This window comes from Amyelois transitella, chromosome 7 (assembly GCF_032362555.1).
Source record: "Amyelois transitella isolate CPQ chromosome 7, ilAmyTran1.1, whole genome shotgun sequence".
NCBI classification, from domain to species: Eukaryota; Metazoa; Arthropoda; class Insecta; order Lepidoptera; family Pyralidae; genus Amyelois; species Amyelois transitella.
This window is the reverse complement of record NC_083510.1, coordinates 11,321,970-11,344,683: the sequence shown is the minus strand read 5'-3', so window position 1 is coordinate 11,344,683 and position 22,714 is coordinate 11,321,970. Positions and strand designations below refer to the sequence as shown.

General features: G+C 37.4%; 1 protein-coding gene across 3 annotated transcripts in view; it reads right to left on the bottom strand.

The window, feature by feature from the left end:
- The window catches only part of LOC106130208 (kelch-like ECH-associated protein 1B), a 47,355-nt gene continuing 24,641 nt past the window's right edge, over positions 1-22,714 (bottom strand). For all 3 annotated transcript variants that reach the window (XM_013329000.2, XM_013328999.2, XM_060945067.1), the window contains exons 7-14: positions 15,763-15,924; positions 13,099-13,290; positions 11,847-11,978; positions 11,157-11,236; positions 10,157-10,362; positions 7,917-8,093; positions 7,046-7,217; positions 1-6,121 (exon numbers count right to left, since the gene is read on the bottom strand). In XM_013329000.2, the coding sequence (XP_013184454.1) occupies positions 5,995-6,121; positions 7,046-7,217; positions 7,917-8,093; positions 10,157-10,362; positions 11,157-11,236; positions 11,847-11,978; positions 13,099-13,290; positions 15,763-15,924 (1,248 nt within the window). In that variant the 3' untranslated portion in view covers positions 1-5,994. The remainder of the gene's footprint in view (positions 6,122-7,045; positions 7,218-7,916; positions 8,094-10,156; positions 10,363-11,156; positions 11,237-11,846; positions 11,979-13,098; positions 13,291-15,762; positions 15,925-22,714) is intronic.

Below are 22,714 nucleotides of genomic sequence, written 5' to 3'. Positions count from 1 at the left end.
AAATAAGAAAACTGATGAAAGATGAAGACTTCGAGAAAAAGTTAAATGACACCGAATTACAAGCTTGGAAGTCATTTCAAAATGTGGTCACAAACTTCTTAGGGAATAGAAAAGCAGAAAACTATAAAGAACTTATAGAAAATCTGCTGAAAAGCTACCAAAAAATGGGCTGTAGAATGTCGCTGAAAATTCATTTTTTGCACTCACATCTAAGTTTCTTCCCCGAAAATTTGGGAGCTGTGAGTGATGAGATGGGTGAAAGATTTCATCAAGACATTCTTACGATGGAAAAAAGATATCAGGGTCGATGGGACTCCGCAATGATGGGCGATTACTGTTGGTTCCTTACAAGAGAATCAGATTGCGAATATAAAAGAAAATCTCCACATTCAAAGGGAAAAACAACTTTAGAATAGATTATATACATTATTAATAATTTTATGTGTTTATTTTTTATTAATTACAATGATTTCTTGCTATTTTATATCTCGGTTTTTTATTTTTTCTGTAACAAATTGTACAATTAATAAACAAAAAAAAAAAAAAAAACCTGACGTCTAGGCAAAATTCTAAGCTCAGATTCGAATTAAGCGTGGTCGTTTTACCTAGAATATCATACTCTGGTCTCTGTTGCTCTCCTTAACTTCAATTTTGTTGGGTAGTGTTATTTACACAGGCTCAATGAGTATAGTTTTTCTTGTATTTAAAAAAAGGTAAACAATCAAACTAGTCATACGGGTTATTCAGTCGGCCAAAGGCGTCGTACTACAAAAATACAATACAAATACAATATATAGTTTTGATTAGTAATAAAATATTGTTTACCGCTTCTAAGTACATAAAAACTATACAAAAGATATCTAACCTAGACAAAACGTCAAAATAACAATTGTAAAAATATAATATTGCACGTACTATGATTGGTATTCAAAATTATTCAAAAAATACTATCACTTATTCTGAAATAAGTGAAGGAAAGAGAACAGCTTCTCTTTCTTTTCAAGCTTTTAATTCACATCTTGATGATTTCTTTGTAAGCATCGATGAACTATCTATTAGACCTGCTGAAAGTGTCCGAATTAAACAAATCCGTCCGTCCGATCAAAAATGGATCATAATATATTACATACTATACAATACGGCTCACAATCTTTAAATAGAAAACTGCTTATTGTGAATGAGCAGAGGATATTAGTAAATGTGTTTAAAATGGCGTATAAAAGTGCGGATTTTTTTGAATGATTTTACCCTCATCTATGAATCTAGTATATAGTTGATCGAAGGTTGTATGATAAATACCCCGACTGAACTATGCTGTTATTCAGTACACATGCTTTCATGCACCTTTGGTGAATAATTAAGTAAATAAGAGCTTGTAAAGAAACAAAAGATTTTTAATCAACTATTTCTCTGGGTGGCAATGAAAGAATGTATAAGCTATCACACAATATATTTCCTTTATTATCTTATTATACAGGAATGGGAGAGTCAACTAAAATAAAATATATTTCAGCTTAAAAAATTGTGATTAATTAATAGTTGCAATTTGAAACCATAGAAAATACTTAAGTGAGACATGATCATATCACAACCTATTTTGGCACGTTAGAATTGGATTATTAACTTAAAACGGTTAAATTAAACTAACAATAATATGATTATGTACAGAACAAACAAAATACTTACAATATAGGTACTGTGGAGGGAAGGATATTTCATATTATATTCTTTAATTAAAAAAAAAAAGAATTAAACAACGGACTGAAAAATCAATAACATTTAAAAGTTGACCAATTGATCAACTTTTACATACATACATACATACATAAAATCACGCCTCTTTCCCGGAGGGGTAGGCAGAGACTACCTCTTTCCACTTGCCACGATCTCTGCATACTTCTTTCGCTTCGTCCACATTCATAACTCTCTTCATACAAGCTCGGCGGTTTCGGGTACTTTTGACCTGACCCTTTACCAGGACGTCCTTAATTTGATCAAGATACGTTCGTCTAGGTCTTCCCACTCCGACCTTTCCCTCCACACTCTCCTTGTATATCTGCTTAGTCAACCTGCTTTCATTCATCCTCTCCACATGACCGAACCATCTTAACATACCCTTTTCTATTCCTGTAACTACATCTTCTTTCACATCACAACATTCCCTTATCACGCTGTTCCTTATCCTGTCACTCAATTTCACACCCATCATACTCCTTAACGCTCTCATTTCCACTGCATTTATTCTGCTTTCATGTTTCTTTTGCCATACCCAACTTTCACTCCCATACATTAATGTCGGGACCAACACGCCCCTGTGCACAGCCAGTCGAGCCTTTTTGGATAGTTTCTGACTGCTCATAAAGGCATGCAAAGCTCCATTCACCATGTTCCCCGCGTTCACTCTCCTTTCAATATCACTATCATACTTGCCATCTGATGTAAACTTTGATCCTAGATATACAAACTCTTTCACTTGCTCCACTTTTTCTCCTCCAATCAAAATATTACATGCTGTCATTTCTTTCTCCATTTCAAAAACCAGTGTTTTAGTTTTACTTACGTTCACTTTCATTCCTTTCTCTTTTAAAGCTTCATGCATACAGTTTACCATCTCCTGTAACTCCTCCGCTGATGACGCCAGTATAACCTGATCGTCGGCATAGAGCAGACATTTGACGAGTAACTCATTCATCCTTAATCCACTTTTAGACTCTTTCAAATCTGTCAAACAGCTATCCATAAATAGGTTGAACAGCCACGGTGACGCAACACATCCTTGCCTAACGCCTTTCTCAATCTTAAACCACTCAGTGTGCGCTCCGTTTATCCTGACACAAGCACTCGAATCCTCATATAAGGATTTCAGTGCTCGTATTAAGAGACTGCTCACCCCATGCATAGAAAGTGCTGACCACAATTCATTCCTCTCAACTCTGTCATAGGCCTTTTCCAGATCTACGAATGTGCAATAGACTTTTTGACTCTTGGCCAAAAACTTTTCGGCTATGCACCGCAAGGAAAAGACCTGATCAGTACATCCCATTCCCTTTCGAAATCCCGCTTGAGCATCCCATATTTTGTCATCAGTTTCATTCCTGACTCTATTAATCAATACCTTAGCATACAATTTGCCGACGACGCTAAGCAGGCTTATACCACGATAATTTTTGCAGTCCAGCTGTGACCCTTTTCCTTTGTAAAGTGGCACGATAACAGCCTTACACCAATCTTTTGGTACTCGGCCGCTTCTCCAACACAAATTGAAAAGGCAGTACAACTGACTAGCTACTACGCCTTTTCCTGCTTTAAGCATCTCGACCGACACTCTATCACACCCAGCAGCCTTTCCCGCTTTTATACTCTTAAGTGCTTCCACAATTTCGAACATTTCAATTTCGCCTTCCATCTCATTCTCTTTTTCTTCGCTATAGCAGAAATCTTTCTTATTTCCTTCCTTTTTTTCAAATAAACTTTCAAAATAGTCCTTCCATATCTTTAGTACACATTCTTCTCCTTTCACAACGCTACCATCCTGGATCTGATCCTAGTCAGCTCTCTGGTTATAGTATTTCCTCGGGCTGACCTTACGGATTTCCAGAATACTTTCAGATTTGACTGAAAGTCTTCCGATAGCCTTTTATCAAAATCCTCTTTATACTCTTCTTTCTTTCTAATCACAGCTTTCTTAACCAAATCTTTCATTTTCTTATATTCCTTACGTGCTTCATTCACATCTTCATCTATAACCTCTTGCATTCTTAAGTTAGCTTTTGCTGCTAACAAATCCAGCCATGCTTTCTTCTTTAATCGCACAAGTTCTTGCACATCTTTACTCATCCACGCATTTTTGTGATTTTTTCCTTTCCTTCTTCTACTTACACCACACACTGCAACAGCTACTTTCACAATTCTTTCTTTAAATTCCTTCCATCCATCTTCAATATCGCTCATTTCATCTAAATCTTCAAATTCATCCTTCAGTCTATTAATATACTTCTTACCTACATCCATATCTTGCAAATTTTCTACTTTTACTCTTTCCAAAGCGCTGGTTTGCTCCCTTACCCTGTGCCGCCAGCGATTGAAGATACCCCTTATCCGGGATATCACCAGTAAATGGTCCGAGTCAATGCCAGCACCGCGATATGCACGGGTATCCAGCACTTTGTTCTTCAATCTTTCATCTACAATCACAAAGTCTATCATACTTTTTAAAATACCTTCCACTCTTGTGTAGGTGTGGATCTCTTTATGTTGAAACATTGAGTTCGACACAAAAAGATCCCACTCTAGACAAATTTCTAATACACTTCTTCCATTATCATTCACCTTTTCGTCACCAAACGCACCAAGCACCTTTTCATATCCATCACGCTTTACACCCACCCATCCATTAAAATCACCTAACATAATAATCTTCTCATTTGGCTTGGTAACTTTCAATACTTCTCTTACACTATTCCAGAACTCCTCGTTTTCGCTTTTTGCTGATGTTGTACCCCTCGAACCCACATCCCAAGGTGCATAAACACCTAGAACGAAGATCCGAGTGATTCCAACTTTCAGCCTAATCCATAGAAGACGAGGGCTGACACACTCATACTCATTCACGCACTCAGCCATTCGTGCAGAAAGAATTAGACCGACCCCTTGACAGCCTCGGCTGGTACTGGAAATTCCAGACCAATACGCCGTGTAAGGGCCGTGCTGCGTCGCGTCGCATCCTTTCCGCTTCGTTTCATTCACGCACAACACATCCAAACGTCTTTCATCCATCATCTGGCATACTTCCTCAATCTTATCCTTCATTCCTCCTCTTACATTCATCGTCGCAAAGCGGCTTTCAGCAGACCGCATACCGCTCCCGCCGGGAACGAGACGTGATGACTGACTGACTTTTACATCTTATTGATTTTACCAAGAATCCATTTGTCTCGTGTTACATTATATATTTTTGTTGCACCACACTCCTTGTTACAAATATTCTTTTGTACAAAATTTTTTACACACAAAAATATCATTAAAAATGGCCAGAATATCATATACACTATAATTTTTTATTACTTTTTCTATAGATTGCACCGTCAATTGACTCTTTACACCATCATTTTCTTAAACATTACGTCTGCCACTTGTTTTTAGACTTAAATAATATTTTACACAAAATCTTAAGTCCATTTAAGACACCGTTAATGGAAATCAAACTGTCTTTAGCCTGGAATAAAGACCACAACAAATCTGCTGCGATTGAACCACTATAAAGGTGCGTACAGATTATGTAATAATGTACTACAACTTTGTTGTATGACGTCTACATTATCTGATATTTTTTATTACTATGCAACATATAAAATACTAACAATGTTATATAACATTTCAAATTAACAAAAATAACCTGTTAAATACATAACTTATACTCAACATGTTTTTTAAAATTTAATGTGTCTACATTACTGAAACATTGTTAAATAACTATGTTATTTATGTTATGTTATATAATCTGTCCGCACTATAACTTCATTAGTACACTATTATCACTTTGCAGAGTGGATGGAAAGTATCCACTATCATTTCAAAAGCTTCAGAGCTCAGATCCTCTTTCATACCCGGCATGTAACACAGAAATGACGTCACTTTCACACGCAGCATGTTCATAATTCATGCTGAGAAATGACGTTCACAGTTAAGATCGGTACGATAACATTCTCCGCCCTCCCGACCCAGCATTACATCATCGTAAATAGTATAATGTTGCACTTACGGGTAACCGTTTTACAGCCACCTGCGCTCCGGACCGCCGGGTGAAACCCTCCCCTCGCTGCCGATGGGAACTCCCAGTGGAGATGTGAAGACCCAGGCCGCCCCATCGACCTGCCTACAGTCGTAGGCAGCGCTGATACCATTGAAGAGGGCCAAAACCACTGACCAATAAACTCCGACTTCGCAAAAGGAGTATGGGAAGACCCGACGAGACTGGTAACCGGGGTGGGGATGCTATAAGCCCGAGTGTTTGTTAGACAGCGTGCCTATAATGTTATTGGCCATTGGTATGTCGTTAGCTTCAGCGTTGTTTTCGTGGGCCGAAGTGCCGGGCGTGGACGGTGTATGTCTTCGGCTGAACCTGGATTAGAGACGTATAGGAGCATAAGGTGAATGATTAAGAACTGCAAACATCATACATGTTATCACGTCTATATTCCCTTGTGGGGTAGACAGAGCTAACAGACTTGAATACTCAATAACTTGAGAAGTTCAGGTGTGCGGCAAAAATAATGGAATTGATATTCGAATAGTGACAGGTTGCTAGTCCATCGCCTAAATGGAGAATCTCATGCTTATTAGCTCATCCCTTAGTCGCCTTATACGATATCCCTAGAAAAGAGAGTTTAGAAACTGTACAGACGCACAATTTTAGAATATAACCACTATTCTAAAGTTGTGGAAACTACAATACACCGTTGTCGATAACTTAGTTAAAATTAAAGGTAGCTTAATTATTTTTCTTTAGATCATCTTACTGCAACGATGGTGTTAATGAGGCCTAACACTATCAAGGCAAAGAGCTCATGTAAGAAAAACCTTTCTAAGGAGATCCTTCAGGTAAGTAGTTGTTCACTTAAGCGAAAAATCTGCTGTAAAGCCATATTTAGGCGGTCTCTGTGGCGCAGCGGTAGTGCGCTTGTCTGTAACACCAGTGGTCCCGAGTTTGGATTCCGGCCAGGGCACGATGAGAAACGTACTTTCTCTGATTGGCCTACGTTTTGGATATTTATATATAAAACTATTTGTTACAAACTATAGTTTCGTTGAGTTAGTATCCCGTTACACAAGTTTCGAACTTACTTCGACGCTTCTATTTGTCTCTTAAAAAAAAAATCACAACAAAATCACAAAACCGCTATCATTGAAGGTTTCTCACCTTCTCAAAATCCGCTTGCGTGGAGTTTCTCTAATAAAAAAAAGAATTTCTCGCCTATTTCCTCACATTTCTCGCTATAGTACCTGGGGGGTAACGACACAATTTAATCATCACAACATATATCACCTCCTGATGGCGGCGGGCGCGGGCTCGGCGTCGGGCGCGGCCACGTGCTGGTAGCACACGGCGGACGCGTGCCCCGAGCGCGCCGACGGCAGCGCCGTGCCCGCGCGCCACGTGTCAGTCGCCGGCTCGTACACCTCCACTATGTCCAGGAAGCGGGTGCCGTCGTAGCCGCCTGGCGGGGAATTATATTATTTATGTGTTTAAAACAAAGTAAAATGTATATAAATATAGTAAAATGTATATGTGTGTAATTTTTCTTTAAAAATGTACAAAAGGCGGATTTAATGCCGTTTAGCATTCTCGATCAGTCTACCAGCTGAATCAAACAGAAAAATTTATATGATTAATTATTATATTACATGAAAAATTATATCATTTTATATGTTAGTGTGTAGTTATGTTAAAATGTGGTTCCGGACATTAATACAGAAAAGAAAAGGACCACTCCATCTCTTCCCATGGATGTCGTCAAAGGCGACTAAGGGATAGGGATCTCAACATAAAAACATAAAATCACGCCTCTTTCCCGGAGGGATAGGCAGAGTCTACCTCTTTCCACTTGCCACGATCTCTACATACTAGGGATCTCAATTCTATCATTAAGCCAAACAGCTGAACGTGGCCATTCAATCTTTTCAACACTGTCGTATCTGTCTACATACAGACGCGACCATATGTATGTATACATATAAGCACTCACTGTTTCATATAGGAAGGAATTTATGATTGTTTAGGATATTAAATAAAACACATTCGAGCTTCGCTTGCATGATGACGCAATGCCCAACTGATTTATTGTCTTGTATGGCCGTTACAAACTGTTAGTCTATCTCTCTTGACAATGACATTGACACTAATATGACACACTCACCCATCGCATACAGCTTGTTGTCGAGCACGGCGAGCGAGAGCGCAGAGCGCGGCACGCGCAAGTCCGCCACGCGCTCCCACGCGCCGCGCTCTGTGTCCAGCCGCTCCACGGACGACAGCTGCACGGTGCCGTCGTAGCCGCCCACCACGTAGATGTACTGGCCCAGGGCCGCCACGCCTGGCAATGGGGAAAATAAATAAATAAATATATATATGTGCCGTGTGGTAACCGTTGGCACCAAAAAAAAAAAAAAAAGGAATAGGACCACTCCATCTCTTTCCCATGGATGTCGTAAAAGGCGACTGAGGGATAGGCTTGCGAACTTGGGATTCTTTTTTAGGCGACAGGCTAGCAACCTGTCACTATTTGAATCTCAATTCTATCATTAAGCCAAATAGCTGAACGTGGCCTTTCAGTCTTTTCAAGACTGTTGGCTCTGTCTACCCCGTAAGGGATATAGACGTGATGATATGTATGTATGTAAATAAATATATACAGGACAAATTACACAGATTGAGTTAGCCTCGAAGTAAGTTCGAGAGACTTGTGTTACGAGATACTAACTCAACGGTACTATATTTTATAATAAATACTTATATAGATAAACATCCAAGACCCAGGCCAATTAGAGAAAGATCGTTTCTCATCATGCCCTGGCTGGGATTTGAACCCGGGACCTCCGGTGACACAGACAAGCGCACTACCGCTGCGCCACAGAGGCCGCCACACATAAAAACACAAATAGAATAGAATAGTTTTATTTGTAAATTGGATACAAGGTATCACTTATTGACTAATTATAACTACTACCGCTTCCAAAGCGCATGTGTAGAAGAAGCGGCGGAACAAAAAAATATCAATAGATTACTTATGAAATGTAATATAAGCGTTTAGAATCCCCTGTCGTAGTGCAGTGTGGTTCCCGGCACCAATACAAAAAAGAATAGGACTACTCCATCTCTTTCCCATGGATGTCGTAAAAGGCGACTAAGGGATAGGCTTACAAACTTGGGATTCTTCTTTTAGGCGATGGGCTAGCAACCTGTCACTATTTGAATCTCAATTCTATCATTAAGCCAAATACCTGAATGTGGCCATTTGATCTTCAAGACTGCTGGCTCTGTCTACCCCGCATGGGATATAGACGTGACCGTATGTATGTATGAATAGAAAACTTATGAAATGTAATATAAGCGTTTAGAATCCCCTGCCGTAGTGCCGTGTGGTTCCCGGCACAGATACAAAAAAAAAGAATAGGACCACTCCATCTCTTTCCCATGGATGTCGTGAAAGGCGACTGAGGGATAGGCTTACACAATTGGAATTCTTTTTTAGGCGATGGGTTAGCAACCTGTCGATATAGACGTGACCATATGTATGTATAGAATCCCCTGCATGGATCTGTAATATCGGGTGGTATCCGGTCCGGACTCACTCAGATACTACTCCCACCTTGTGTGATCTGAGGCGAAAGTACAAGATTCAGAGCGCTTAAGAGAGAAGAGATTAGGTGTTCCAACGATCGCCAGTTAGAAAGAGATGAAAGGTAACTAGAAAATATGCACATCACTGTATCTGTTCTAGCGCCATCTAGAATTTCAATAGCGTAGCATTTAGTAATTATAATTATGTAATAAATAACCGACTCCGCTTCTAGCAACATTCATGGGCGTGACTTCAGTCTAACAATTATTCTCGGGATGGTAAAACCGAACAGTATTCGTTCTAGCGCCATCTAGCGTCCTTACAGCGAACTATTTAGTAAACTCACCGGCACCGCTCCTTGCCACGTTCATGGGCGTGACTTCAGTCCAGCAATTGTTCTCGGGATGTTAAAACTGAACAGTATTCATTCTAGCGCCATCTAGCGTACTTACAGCGAACTATTTAGTAAACGAACGTATCTTGATCAAATTAAGGACGTCCTGGTAAAGGGTCAGGTCAAAAGTACCCGAAACCGCCGAGCTTGTATGAAGAGAGTTATGAATGTGGATGAAGCGAAGGAAGTATGCAGAGATCATGGCAAGTGGAAAGAGGTAGTCTCTGCCTACCCCTCCGGGAAAGAGGCGTGATTTTATGTATGATTTTATGTATGTATTTAGTTAACTCACCGGCACCGCTCCTAGCCACGTTCATAGGCGTGACTTCAGTCCAGCAATTGTTCTCGGGATGGTAAAACCGAACAGTATTCGTTCTAGCGCCATCTAGCGTCCTTACAGTGAATCATTTAGCAAACTCACCGGCACCGCTTCTACCCACGTTCATGGGCGTGACTTCGGTCCAGCAATTGTTCTCGGGATGGTAACACTCCACTGTATTAGTTCTCCTAGCGCCATCTAAGCCGCCGACCGCGTACAACAATCTATTTACGACGGCGACGCCCACTCCTAATCTTGCCGACTTCATAGATGCCACCATCGTCCAAGTGTCGCGTTCTGGATCGTAACTGGAAAAGAATTGATAATAATCATCATTCCTCTGATGTTACATTCTCACCATGTAACAACTGTATTATGACTCATTGAAAGCATAATAAATCATTCATTCATCAAATCATTCATTCATTCATCATGCTGCAGTGAAGTTTGTTACCGCTTCTTCTGCACCGACGCTTTGGAAGCGGCAGTAAACTTAGTTTTAAGTATTTGACGTCAATCAATGTTGTGAAACCAAAAGATATGACAATTATTCAGTGATGATTTAAAGGGTCCCATAATAATGAATAAAATTTTTAATTTGACCACTCAAGACAGGAGCTCCAGATGCGCCTATAAACACGACCGTTGATTGAATATGTCAGCTTTCTTACACGACAAAGGATTGACATTTTGCTAGCCCATCGCCTAAAAAGAAGAATCCTAAATTTAGAAGCCTATCAGTCGCCTATTACAACATCAAAGAGAAGGAGTGGTCCTATTATTATTTTTTACAAGTTCCGGGAACCACACGGCTGTCAGTATCATAAATGACGAAATATTCGTATTGACATAATCAGATCTACATTCAAACATGTTTTTTAATGTAGACAATGTGCATTCGTCCACGATTTAGATTTAAGAGATCTAAATTTGTAAATTGACGTCCGATGAAAATGCTGCAGTGTAGTTTGTTCCGTCGCTTCTTCAACACATGCGCTTTGGAAGCGGTAGTAGTTATAATTAGATTTAAGTTATGTGACGTCAATAAGTGATACCTTGTATCCAATTTTGAAAATAAATCTATTCTATTCTAGATGCTTACCATTCAACAGTCTTATGATACTCTGAGCCGGACGAACCTCCGACGGCATAAAGTAATCCGTCCATCACCGCCACACCCACCTGTAACATATTTCAAATGCAATTAATGCCGTGTGGTTATTGGCACCAAAATAAACAAAGAATAGGACCACTCCATCTCTTTCCAATGGATGTCGTAAAAGGCGACTAAGGGATAGGCTTACAAACTTGGGATTCTTTTTTAGGAGACGGGCTAGCAACCTATCACTATTTAAATCTCAATTCTATCACTAAGCCAAACAGCTAAGCATCTATCAGTCTTTTCAAGACTGGTGGCTCTGTCTACCCCGCTAGGGATATAAACCTGACCATATGTATGTATGTATGTATGTAATAACTTAAATTAACTAAATATAAGTAGCTTGTTTCCTATATCTTTTCAGGGAAGTATGTTTTAATCTGTAAAAATCTCAACTCTATCACTAAGCCAAACAGCTGAGCGTGGCCTATCAGTCTTTTCAAGACTGGTGGCTCTGTCTACCCCGCTAGGGATATATATAAACCTGACCATATGTACGTATGTAATAACTTAAATTAACTATTCAGACAAAAATACAGGAGTCAAGCTACTTATTATATTTATAAGTAACTTGCTTCCTATATCTTCTCAGGGAAGTATGTTTTAATCTGTAAAAACTTAAACCTCGCTCACCCTGTGTCGCGGTGTGGACATGGGGCTGCAGGGCCTCCACATCTCCAGGGCCGGGTTGTACACGTCCACCCAGTCGCTGTCGTACGAAGATCCGGGGGACGTGTTGCGGCCGCCTACCGCGAAGAATAGACCCTGAGGATATAAATAAATATTACATAGAAAAAAAAAACTAATTTTCCTATTTCCCATGGAATGCCCCATTTGTTTCATTTATAACTATGTACTATTTTCTTGTTACTGTGTAAATTTCTATGCAATAAAGATATTGCATACATACATTGCATAGATACATTGCATACATACATTGCATACATACATTACATACATACATTGCATACATACATTACATACATACATAACATACATACATTGCATAGATACATTGCATACATACATTGCATACATACATTGCATACATACATTGCATACATACATACATTACATACATACATACATTACATATAATCACGTCTACATCCCTTGCGGGGTAGACAGAACCGGCAGTCTTGAAAAACTGACAGGCCACGTTCAGCTGTTGGGCATAATGATAGAATGGAGTCTAATGTTGATGAAGCAAGAAAAATACGGGAGGGGAGTGGCATTTCGAAATAAATCCTAATTTCACCTCTGAGAAAAAGGTCCTGATTATTATATGTATGTATTACGAACTGTATAAACATTTCTTGTCTTTAACCTTATTCAAGTTAGAAATATTTTTTTATTATTAGGTATGGGACGTTTCAAACATCACTTAATAATTGTCATATCTTTTGATTTCACAACATTGGTTGACGTCGTCAAATAAATTACTCGAAACTAAGTTTACTGCCATTTCCAAAGCGTCAGTGCAGAAGACGCGGTAAAAAACTGCACTTTTTTCAATAATTTCTACTTAGAATAAAAATGGAAGAGAATACATTGTTATGATTAACTGATTTAATCATAGTGCCGTGTGGCTCCCGGCACCAATACAAAAAAGAATAGGACCACTCCATCTCTTTCCCATGGATGTCGTAAAAGGCGACTAAGGGATAGGCTTACAAACATGGGATTCTTTTTTAGGCGATGGGCTAGCAACCTGTCACTAGTTGAATATCAATTCTATCGTTAAGCCAAATACCTGTACGTGGCCATTCAGTCTTTTCAATACTGTTGGCTCTGTCCACCCCGCAAGGGATATAGACGTGACCATATGTATGTATGTATGTTTAAATAACCATCCGTTACATGATCATCACCTACTAGAACTTACCTTGACAAAAGCGGCTCCTAATCCAGACCGTGGCACTGTGAGCGGTGGTAACGTGGTCCAAGAATTGTCGTCCAGATTATAAGCTTCGAATACTCCAATGGAATTTCTGAAGTATCCACCAGCCACGTATATGATCCGGGGGGTGTTCGGCCTCCTCTCTTTGACTACGGGCCTCTTGTGCAATGTCAGATCCTGTTGACAAAAAGAAAAAAATATATATGTGGGATTACTCAGTAAGATTAAGCAAAACAAATATGAAAATATTTCGGTTGATGAATATAAGAATATATATGATATAGAATATAGATGATATATGAAAATACTTCAGTTTCTTTAATAGGTTTTTTCATCTTACAAACATCAATGTCTCATCTTCCACTCTTTGACATTTTACGTCATTTTTCTCTTCTAAAATAAAAAAGTGCCACTCCTAACAATAACTTAAAATAATGAAACAATTTAAATAAAAAACGTTCACAACTCACATATATACCTACATACATTTATTTTGCTTAACTTTCGCTTCACGATGCGTACAAATTATTATTTTTTTCACTTTTTTTGTGGCAACATACAGAAGTGTATTAAAATTTTTGTTTTAAATTACGTATCTAGTTAAATTTATTATCTAGTTCCTTTATTGTTTGCCGGTTGACTGGAAGAGATCGCTTCATGGGATAAGTCCGCCATTGCAAGTGATTTGTTTCTTTTATAACTATGTACTATTTTCTTGTTACTGTGTAAATTTCTATGCAATAAAGATATTACAAACTTATAATAAGTACTTTGAGTGCCTACAATATGTTATGAAATTACTAAAAAAATTAATCAGAGTGTGCAACTTTGGTACAATTATCAAACAGCAATTTTATACAATGCTGAGATTATATTTATATATAGTAGTATAACGTGTTAAATAACAATAACGTGTACATTAATAATGTGTAACTAATTCAGTAATGTGCTCACTAAATATTATTTTATTTTATTAACATGTTAAGTATTAAGTTAACTGGTTATTATTGATACTTTCAAATGTATTATAACATTGTAATATATGCAAAGTCGTATAACAATATCAGATATAGTGGACGTATTATACAACATTGTTACACAATTTGTACGCACCTTTAGAAGCAATAGTAATTCTTATTAAATATATAAAGTGACAATTTATATTTGTTTGTATCCCTACATTTAAAAAAGACTCACTGTTGCTACTTTCTAAAAAGTAGAGCGGCTGAGGTCAATTAAGACATAATGTAACCGTGTGTGTTTGTATAATTACCTGCACATCCTAAATCTTTGCCAATATCGAAGTACAGACAGTCAACAATAACATACCTATAAAGACATAATAATAAAATAGACAATCAAAGCATAGTAAAATGAAACTACAGGTTTTCTTACCCACATCCACATTTCGCTCTGGCAAAAAAATTTTATTTTATGTTATAGATATTACGAATAATCTCAGCGACATCTACCACAAATGAGGAGGGAAAGAGAGGGGAGACTATGATTTAAAGGCTAGCTAAAACACATTTCACTTAATATGCGTGCGTTATATACGCGACACTAAGAAATTAACACGAACCAATCACAATCAAGGAACCCGTTTATTTGAAAATCACATCGAATGCGCGACAAGTATTAAAAAGGGGAGGGAACACATCACTATTTATTTTTATCACAGACAAATTCAAATTTGTTTCAAAACTTAACATCGTATAATTAAGACGGAAATGTTTAATTTTTTTTTCACTGCCAGTTTATTTATACAATATTGATAAAGAATATTTTTTTTTTGTCAAACGACAATTACTATCGACGTTTCCGTTATGTATGAAGCGAATATTATTCGTATATTTGCTCGGTCATGCCTTAATCGATGAATCGCTAATATTTAACAGCGAAATTAAATGCTTAGTCACATGAAAAGCTAGACTGGGTGTGATTAGGTAATTTTATCATATTCTTTTTTGTCTGAATACTACTCAACGGTCCATTGTGTGTTTGAGTTTTTTAACAAAGCCAAATAATATCGAAAAGAGATAAAGAAAAAAAAACTGGTTTCACAACTAGTTACGAAACAGCGAATGAAAATTCTTCTCTTGTAACTGGTTACAGTCAAGACTACCTACACTAAATTAACTACTGTTTTCCTCTTTTTCTTACCTCTAACTACATTAAGCATCTTAATGTTAATTTATGCATTGTATCCACAAAAAAGTACATACAAACATACATATAATCACGTCTTTACCCCTTGCGGGGTAGACAGAGCCAACAGTCTGGAAAAGACTGACAGGCCACGCTCAGCTGTTTGGCTTGATGATAGAATTGAGTTTCAAATATTGACAGGTTGTTAGCCCATCGTCTAAAAGAAGAATCCCAAGTTTATAAGCCTATCCCTTAGTCGCCTCTTACAACATACATGGGAAAGAGACCGAGTGGTCCTTTTCTATTTATATATTTTTTTATTGTTGCCGGGAACCACACGGGGCGTAGAATGTGAACCTATTTTATAACAATACAATACATGTTTTTCAAAATTCAATTAGATATGATAGGATACTTCATATCGCTTAATAATTTGTCAAACAAAACGTTTGGTTTCACAACATTGGGTGACGTCATTTGTTGTTAACGGCCCGTTCTCACCTTGAATATTTTGGCCAGGTACTCCCTGCAGGCTGGCGCCTTCTCCAGCACGCTGCAGGTGCTCATCTGCTCCTTGAGGAAGTTGGGCGTGAGGTACTGGCAGCGGACCGCCTTCAGGATGTGCTCCATGCGCGGGTGGCGGCGATCTTCATCGTATTTCACCTGGAAATCGCTTTCGTGTCAGTCTTTACAAGACCGTTGGCCCTGTCTACACCGCGGGGGATGTAGACGTGATTATATGTATGTATGTATGTATGAATCACATTCTTATGTTAGTGTACATACATATAGTCACGTCTATATCCCTTGCGGGTAGACAGACCTAACAGTCTTGAAGAGACGAATAAATCACGTTCAGCTGTTTGGCTTTATGATAGAATTGCTAGCTTATCCCTTAGTCACCATTTACAACATCCATGGGAAAGACATAGAGTGGTCCTATTTTCTAATAATGCCGGGAACCACACGGCATTCGTTTGATAAAATGAATTAATTAAACGTTACTCAGGTAACCAAAGGTAACAAAATTGGCGATAGATATTACCCTGCTACTAAGTTGCCTCTGTTAATCTGTTTATTTATTTAAAACTTTATTGCACAAAAACAAAAATGTACAAAAGAGCGGACTTAATGCCGTTTGGCATTCTCTACCAGCCAGCCAGCTGACCAAACAGAAAAAAATATATCTACTATATACTATCTATATATACTCTGTTATAACCCTTCTTGCATTAGTCCCTTTTACGTCCCCACCAATTTGTTGAGGAGCGTGACGTTAGTCAGGTTTTGACACCAACCGAGTCAAATTAAAATTTTTTATTCATTATTTTATTAGTATTATGTACTTACTTGGCACCGTCTTCAAAATGATTAAATACTTAATATAATTTAATTGTTTATATATGTTTCTTTTAATTTCTCTGTACTAATATTATAAAGCTGAAGAGTTTGTTTGTTTGATTGAACGCGCTTATCTCAGGAACTACTGGTTCGAATTGAATTTTTTTTTGTGTTGATTAGTCCATTTATCGAAGAAGACTTTAGACTATATAACATCACGCTGCAATTATAAGGAGCGAAGTAGTAATGGAATATGTGAAAAAAAAACCGGGGAAAATTATTCATCCTTGAGGGCTTCAATGCTGCTTAAAATAACTATTCCACGCGGACGAAGTCGCGGGCACAGCTAGCCACTTATAAAGTCGAAATTATTTGTAGAAACTTCTACAAATAATTTAGTTTTTACTTTTTACTTTTTAGTTTTCGTTTTGAAGTTGGTTTTTTTTCGGTAAAATTTTTTAATCGTGCCGCTATATAATTTAGCACACTATCTATGTCAAAAACGCCCAGTCACTACTGATAAGGATGTAACAGATAATGCACGTAAACATGTAAGGTTCAATGGAACAGATAGCTTATAATAACTGTCCATAGATTTACGCTTTGAACACCGATAATTGGTAATGTCATATTTTGAAAACTTTAATGTCCATGTAAAAAATATCGTGCGGTTTGCGGCACTCTAGAATGGAACCAATCCATATCTTGGCCATGGATGTCGTAAAAGGCGACTAAGGTATAGGCTGCTCTTATACGATAGGTTAGCAACCTGTCACTATTACACTAAATAGTGGCAGGTTGCTAGCCCATCGCCTTCAAGAAGAATCTCACGCTCATTAGACTATCTCACATGGTTATTGATATGGAGTGTTCCTATTCTTCAGTGCCGGGAACCACACGACACTATCTATCCTATAAACAAATAGACTTTATCATTTACGATATTAGCATTGAAGTGTATTCGATCTCCAAAAAGATCAAACATCTCAGGGAAGATTATTCGCTCGTGATGTGCTTGGGGAACCGCGCCTCCGACGATGTTGAGTCGGAGGTTGTAGGTATACATACATACATATTATCACGTCTTTATCCCTTGCGAGGCAGAGTCAACAGTCTTGAAAAGACTTATAGGTCACGTTCAGCTGTTTGGCTTAATGATAGAATTGAGATTCAAATAGTGACAGGTTGCTAGCCCATCGCATTAATGAAGAATCACAAGTTTATAAGCTTATCCCTGAGTCGCCTTTTATACATGGGAACAAGATGGAATGGTTCTATTCTTTTTTTTTATTAGTGTGGGGAGCCATACGGTATTAATGTTCTAAACCATGAAATCTTTGCTAGAGTGATTTAAAAATAAAAAATTTAACAGCCAAAGGCGCATACGAGAATTATTCTGAAGAATAAGAAGAATAAGGGTCAGGTCAAAAGTACCCGAAACCGCCGAGTTTGCATGAAGAGAGTTATGAATGTGGATGAGGCGAAGGAAGTATGCAGAGATCGTGGCGAGTGGAAAGAGGTAGTCTCTGCCTACCCCTCCGGGAAAGAGGCGTGATTTTATGTATGTATGTATGTAATAAGAATAATATGAACTGGCAACCATTGTTTTTGCACGTAGATACAAGTAAGTAACACGCTTCATCGTCATTTCCTATTGTAATGTTAATCGTATGGTAAATTTATCAACTGACGCGTGACGTCATAGATAAAGCACCAATATATCATTCTCGATCGAAAACATAATAATCGTACGATTTAAAACATCTTCGTAAATATTATTCAAATGTGACTGAATCTTTAGTGAAAATAATCGAGTAGGTATTTCGATTTTTTATATTAATAAAAATAATAAATAAATATACCTATGTATATTATATACAAATTACATAAATATAAGTAGGGGGAAGTCCCCCAGTGGCGGACACCTAAGGTTATTTCAAAATAAAACATAAAATATTTAAGGAATGTTTATAAAATTATGACTTATATTAGATAACAAAGTTAGAAATCAAATTAATTTAACAAAAATGCAACCTCTGCTAAAAAATAATCAATACTATCAAACAAACTTTGGTAACAAAAAACATAATTTTAAAAAGTGGCACCTAGTACCGGACGAATATTTGTGCACGCAACTGACACCAGTTTCATCACAGTTATAAATTCTTGAGGGTGTGAATGTTGTACTGTTTCATCAGCTTTTCAAGGTTGTCGTAGAAGAGATCCACTCGTGGTTTGTTAAATCCTACGGGTCGCATCATGCTTGTCGATTCCGGTGTTCTCAACGAAATGTCAGAATGCCTTTTCATGAAGTCGTAATTTTTTATTGCGACTTTTATTTTTTATTTATCAGCACTGCCTTTTTCTTTATTAAATCGATAAGGAATCTTCATGACTTCAGCTAATTCGTATGCTAATTTAAGAAACTTCTTTTCTGGCATGCATCTATTCGATAAATCTTTAATGTGGTCCACCAAGACTTCTTCATACTCTGCTGAGAAGGTGTTAGTGAATCTACCTAACTTTGGTTTCATTGTTACTTCTTCTCGATTTAGGGCCTTTATTTAATGTATAGTGCTTTTAGGAATATTGTATCGCATTGCAGCTTGTCTTACACTCAGTTCTTTTGACATAACCTTATCAATAGCAGTTTGTAAGCTCTGTGGAACCCAGGATCCTTTCTTTTTCTTCTGTTCCATTTTAACTATCTTCTTTCTTCTATACTCTAAAACAAAATTAAATAATTAGAATAAAATACGTAATTTCTTACAAGAAATATCAATATGTTTACTGTCCGGCACTAAGGGACGACTTAGTGTCCGGTGCTAAGGGACACACATTTTCGTTCATTAGATGGTACCTACTAAAATTGTTTAAAAGATGTAATAATTTTCTACCATTTTACGGATAACAATCGAGTACTGATTTTATCTTTGAATACCACTCAAATGTAAATGCATAAATATACTAGAATTACTTACGTTGATATTTAGGTGACGCCGTGATTTCGAGCCTAAAACAGCAAATGGTTACTCCTGCCGCGGCCGTGTGCGTCACTGGCGAGGCGCGGCGCGTGATCTTGTACCTGTATGCCCCAGCACCCCTTTCACATGTATTTTGAAACGAACTGATTTGTACTCGCTTAATAGTAAGAGTGTCCGGCGCTAGGTGCCGTCCGGCGTTACGGGACTTCCCCCTATACGGGACAAATTACATAGATTGAGTTAGCCTCGAAGTAGGTTCGAGACTTGTGTTACGAGATACTAACTCAACGATACTATATTTTATGATATAGATAAACATCTAAGACCCAGGCCAATTAGAGAAAGTTCGTTTCACATCATGCCCTGGCCGAGATTCGAACCCGGGACCACCGGTGTCACAGACAAGCGCACTACCGCTGCGCCACAGAGGCCGTCAAATTGGCATGGAGCGCTGTTAGCGATGAGAAAATATAAAAATAACTAAAGACAAACATTGGGGTATGAAAAATGTTGGCCGATTCTCAGACCTACTCAATATGCTCACATAATTTGACATGAGAATCGGTCAAGCCGTTTCGGAGGAGTACGGGAACGAACATTGTAAAACGATAATTTTATATATAAGACGATATGCAATTAAGATGTTGAATTGAATCGAGGTCTAAAACTGGACAAAAGATAAAGCGATTTTACATTTCAGTGTTAACTACCATTCATTTGTATTTAATTTAGTGTTTTTGACGGGGGATTCCCGGTGACATATATGTTCATATATAATGTGGCAATCATGATAGGCTAATAAGAACAACTAATTGCAATGTCATGATATGGGCGAACTGTAAACAGCGTTACTCATATTATGTCTATAACCTATACGCACTCTTCTGTATGTTCAAACGGTGATACATACATATATATGTATGTTGAGCTGATGAAATTGAAAACCGCCGCTATACTTATTTTAAGGACTAATAGATTCTGTATTATTTAGTAATAATTTATTGTGCCGGCACATTTGGTGGATTTAATGATAAAAGCATTATCCAACAGTCTACCATTGGGTTAAGCAGATTTTTTTTGTATAGGCAATAATAAATATGAAACATTACATATATACTATAAATACTATACTATATATAACATACTTATTACTTAATATATATATGTATGTCCTACAAATATATTGTATACATGTAGTATATTTCCAGGAAGATATCGTATGAAACAACATTATTAGATTACCTTTTTATAGTAATTTTTATAATGTTGTACAATCGGCTGATTGTAAAAAACACAAAGACGTTTCAAATATCGCCATGGTTTGGGGCTATTCAATAATTTGTTGTGATTTTCTTTGCATTAAAAATAATATTGTATTACATATAAAAAGGAAACAATTATTGTATTTGATGATGCATTTTTTATTTGATATTTCAGACTTATGTCAATGGTATATTGATGGTTGTCAAATATTTCTTTTTTTTTTTTTTTAAATTAGGCCAAAAACAAAAATAAGTTTCATAAGATTGAACATTCCGCCCACCATGGACAGAATGTCCATAACATTATGTATGTGCATATTAACACCATTATCTAATAACAAAAATCAACAACAGAAACCGCCCACCATGAAGATAAAAATGATAAATAAAGTGGACTGTATACATAATTTAAATAAAAAGAAATTGATTTCATGGTGAGTAAAATTTAAATAATTAAATTCATATAATCTCCTTAAACTTGAATTCATGACACAAAAATTGCTTGACACTGACTCGTCATAAATTTCAAAATTAAATCAGTATTTGAATAAACAAATAAAACAAAATGCTAACATTTACTTTAAAACAGGCAAAACACAGAGTTTATTAACAGGCCTTTTTAAAATTGAGCCTTTACATTTTATATTTACCACACGTGTAATTCCATCCAATCCCGGAAACTTTTGTAAAATTAAACCTAATAACCATTTTCCGGGCGGCAAACCATCTTCTTTAACGAGAACAATATCTCCTACATTTGGTTCAGCTTTTTGATATGACCATCGATACCGGTTGTGAAATTGCGTCAGGTATTCCTGCGACCATCTTTTCCAAAATCCTTGTACCATCCTCTGTGTTAACTGCCATCTCTTTAAACTACTGACATTAGAGTTTTCATAATTCACATCAGGCACAAGCACTAACGGTTCTCCTATCAAAAAGTGACCAGGTGTTAAAGGAGTCGGATCATGTGGATTAGTGCTCAATTGTGAAATTGGCCTTGAATTGAGACACGCTTCAATTTGAGTGAGAACCGTGCTCAGTTCTTCATACGTTAGTGTAGCATCACCAATCACTCTTTTCAAGTGATGCTTGGTTGATTTTATGCCTGCCTCCCACAAACCACCGAAATTAGGCGCATGAGGAGGTATAAAGTGCCAACTCGTATTTTCTACGGCCAGAGATTCAGCTATTTCTTTTACAAAATAGGATTTTTCATTATGAAATAAAGTTTTTAATTCTTTTGCAGCTCCTACGAAATTAGTCCCATTGTCACTATGCAAATGTGCACAATGACCACGTCTTGCTACAAAGCGTCGAAAAGCAGCTAAGAATGCACTAGTTGTCATGTCACTTACTGCTTCCAAATGTACAGCTCGTGTTGACATGCATACAAACAGACATATATAGCCTTTATAAGACTTAGTGCCTCTTCCTTTTGACACCCGCATGTTTATAGGACCAGCATAATCCACTCCAGTGTGATAGAATGGCTTAGAAAATTCTACTCTTGCATTAGGTAGCTGTCCCATTAGCTGATCTCTGGTGTTTACTGCATACCGTACACAAGTGACACATTTTCTGATATATAACTTCACATTCGTTTTAGCATTCAGAATCCAATATCGTGACCTTAGATAATTAAGTGTGAGCTGAGGTCCGCCGTGCATTGTTTTTTCATGAGCATCTGCAATAATTAATGAAGAAAAATGTGATTTATCAGGTAAGATAATAGGATGCTTTGCAGACATATCTATGTTTGCTCTCTCTAAACGTCCTCCAACTCTAAGTATTCCAGCATCATCGAGGAACGGGTTCAACGAGGTAAGTTTACTCTTTCTATTTACATATCCTTTTTTATTTACA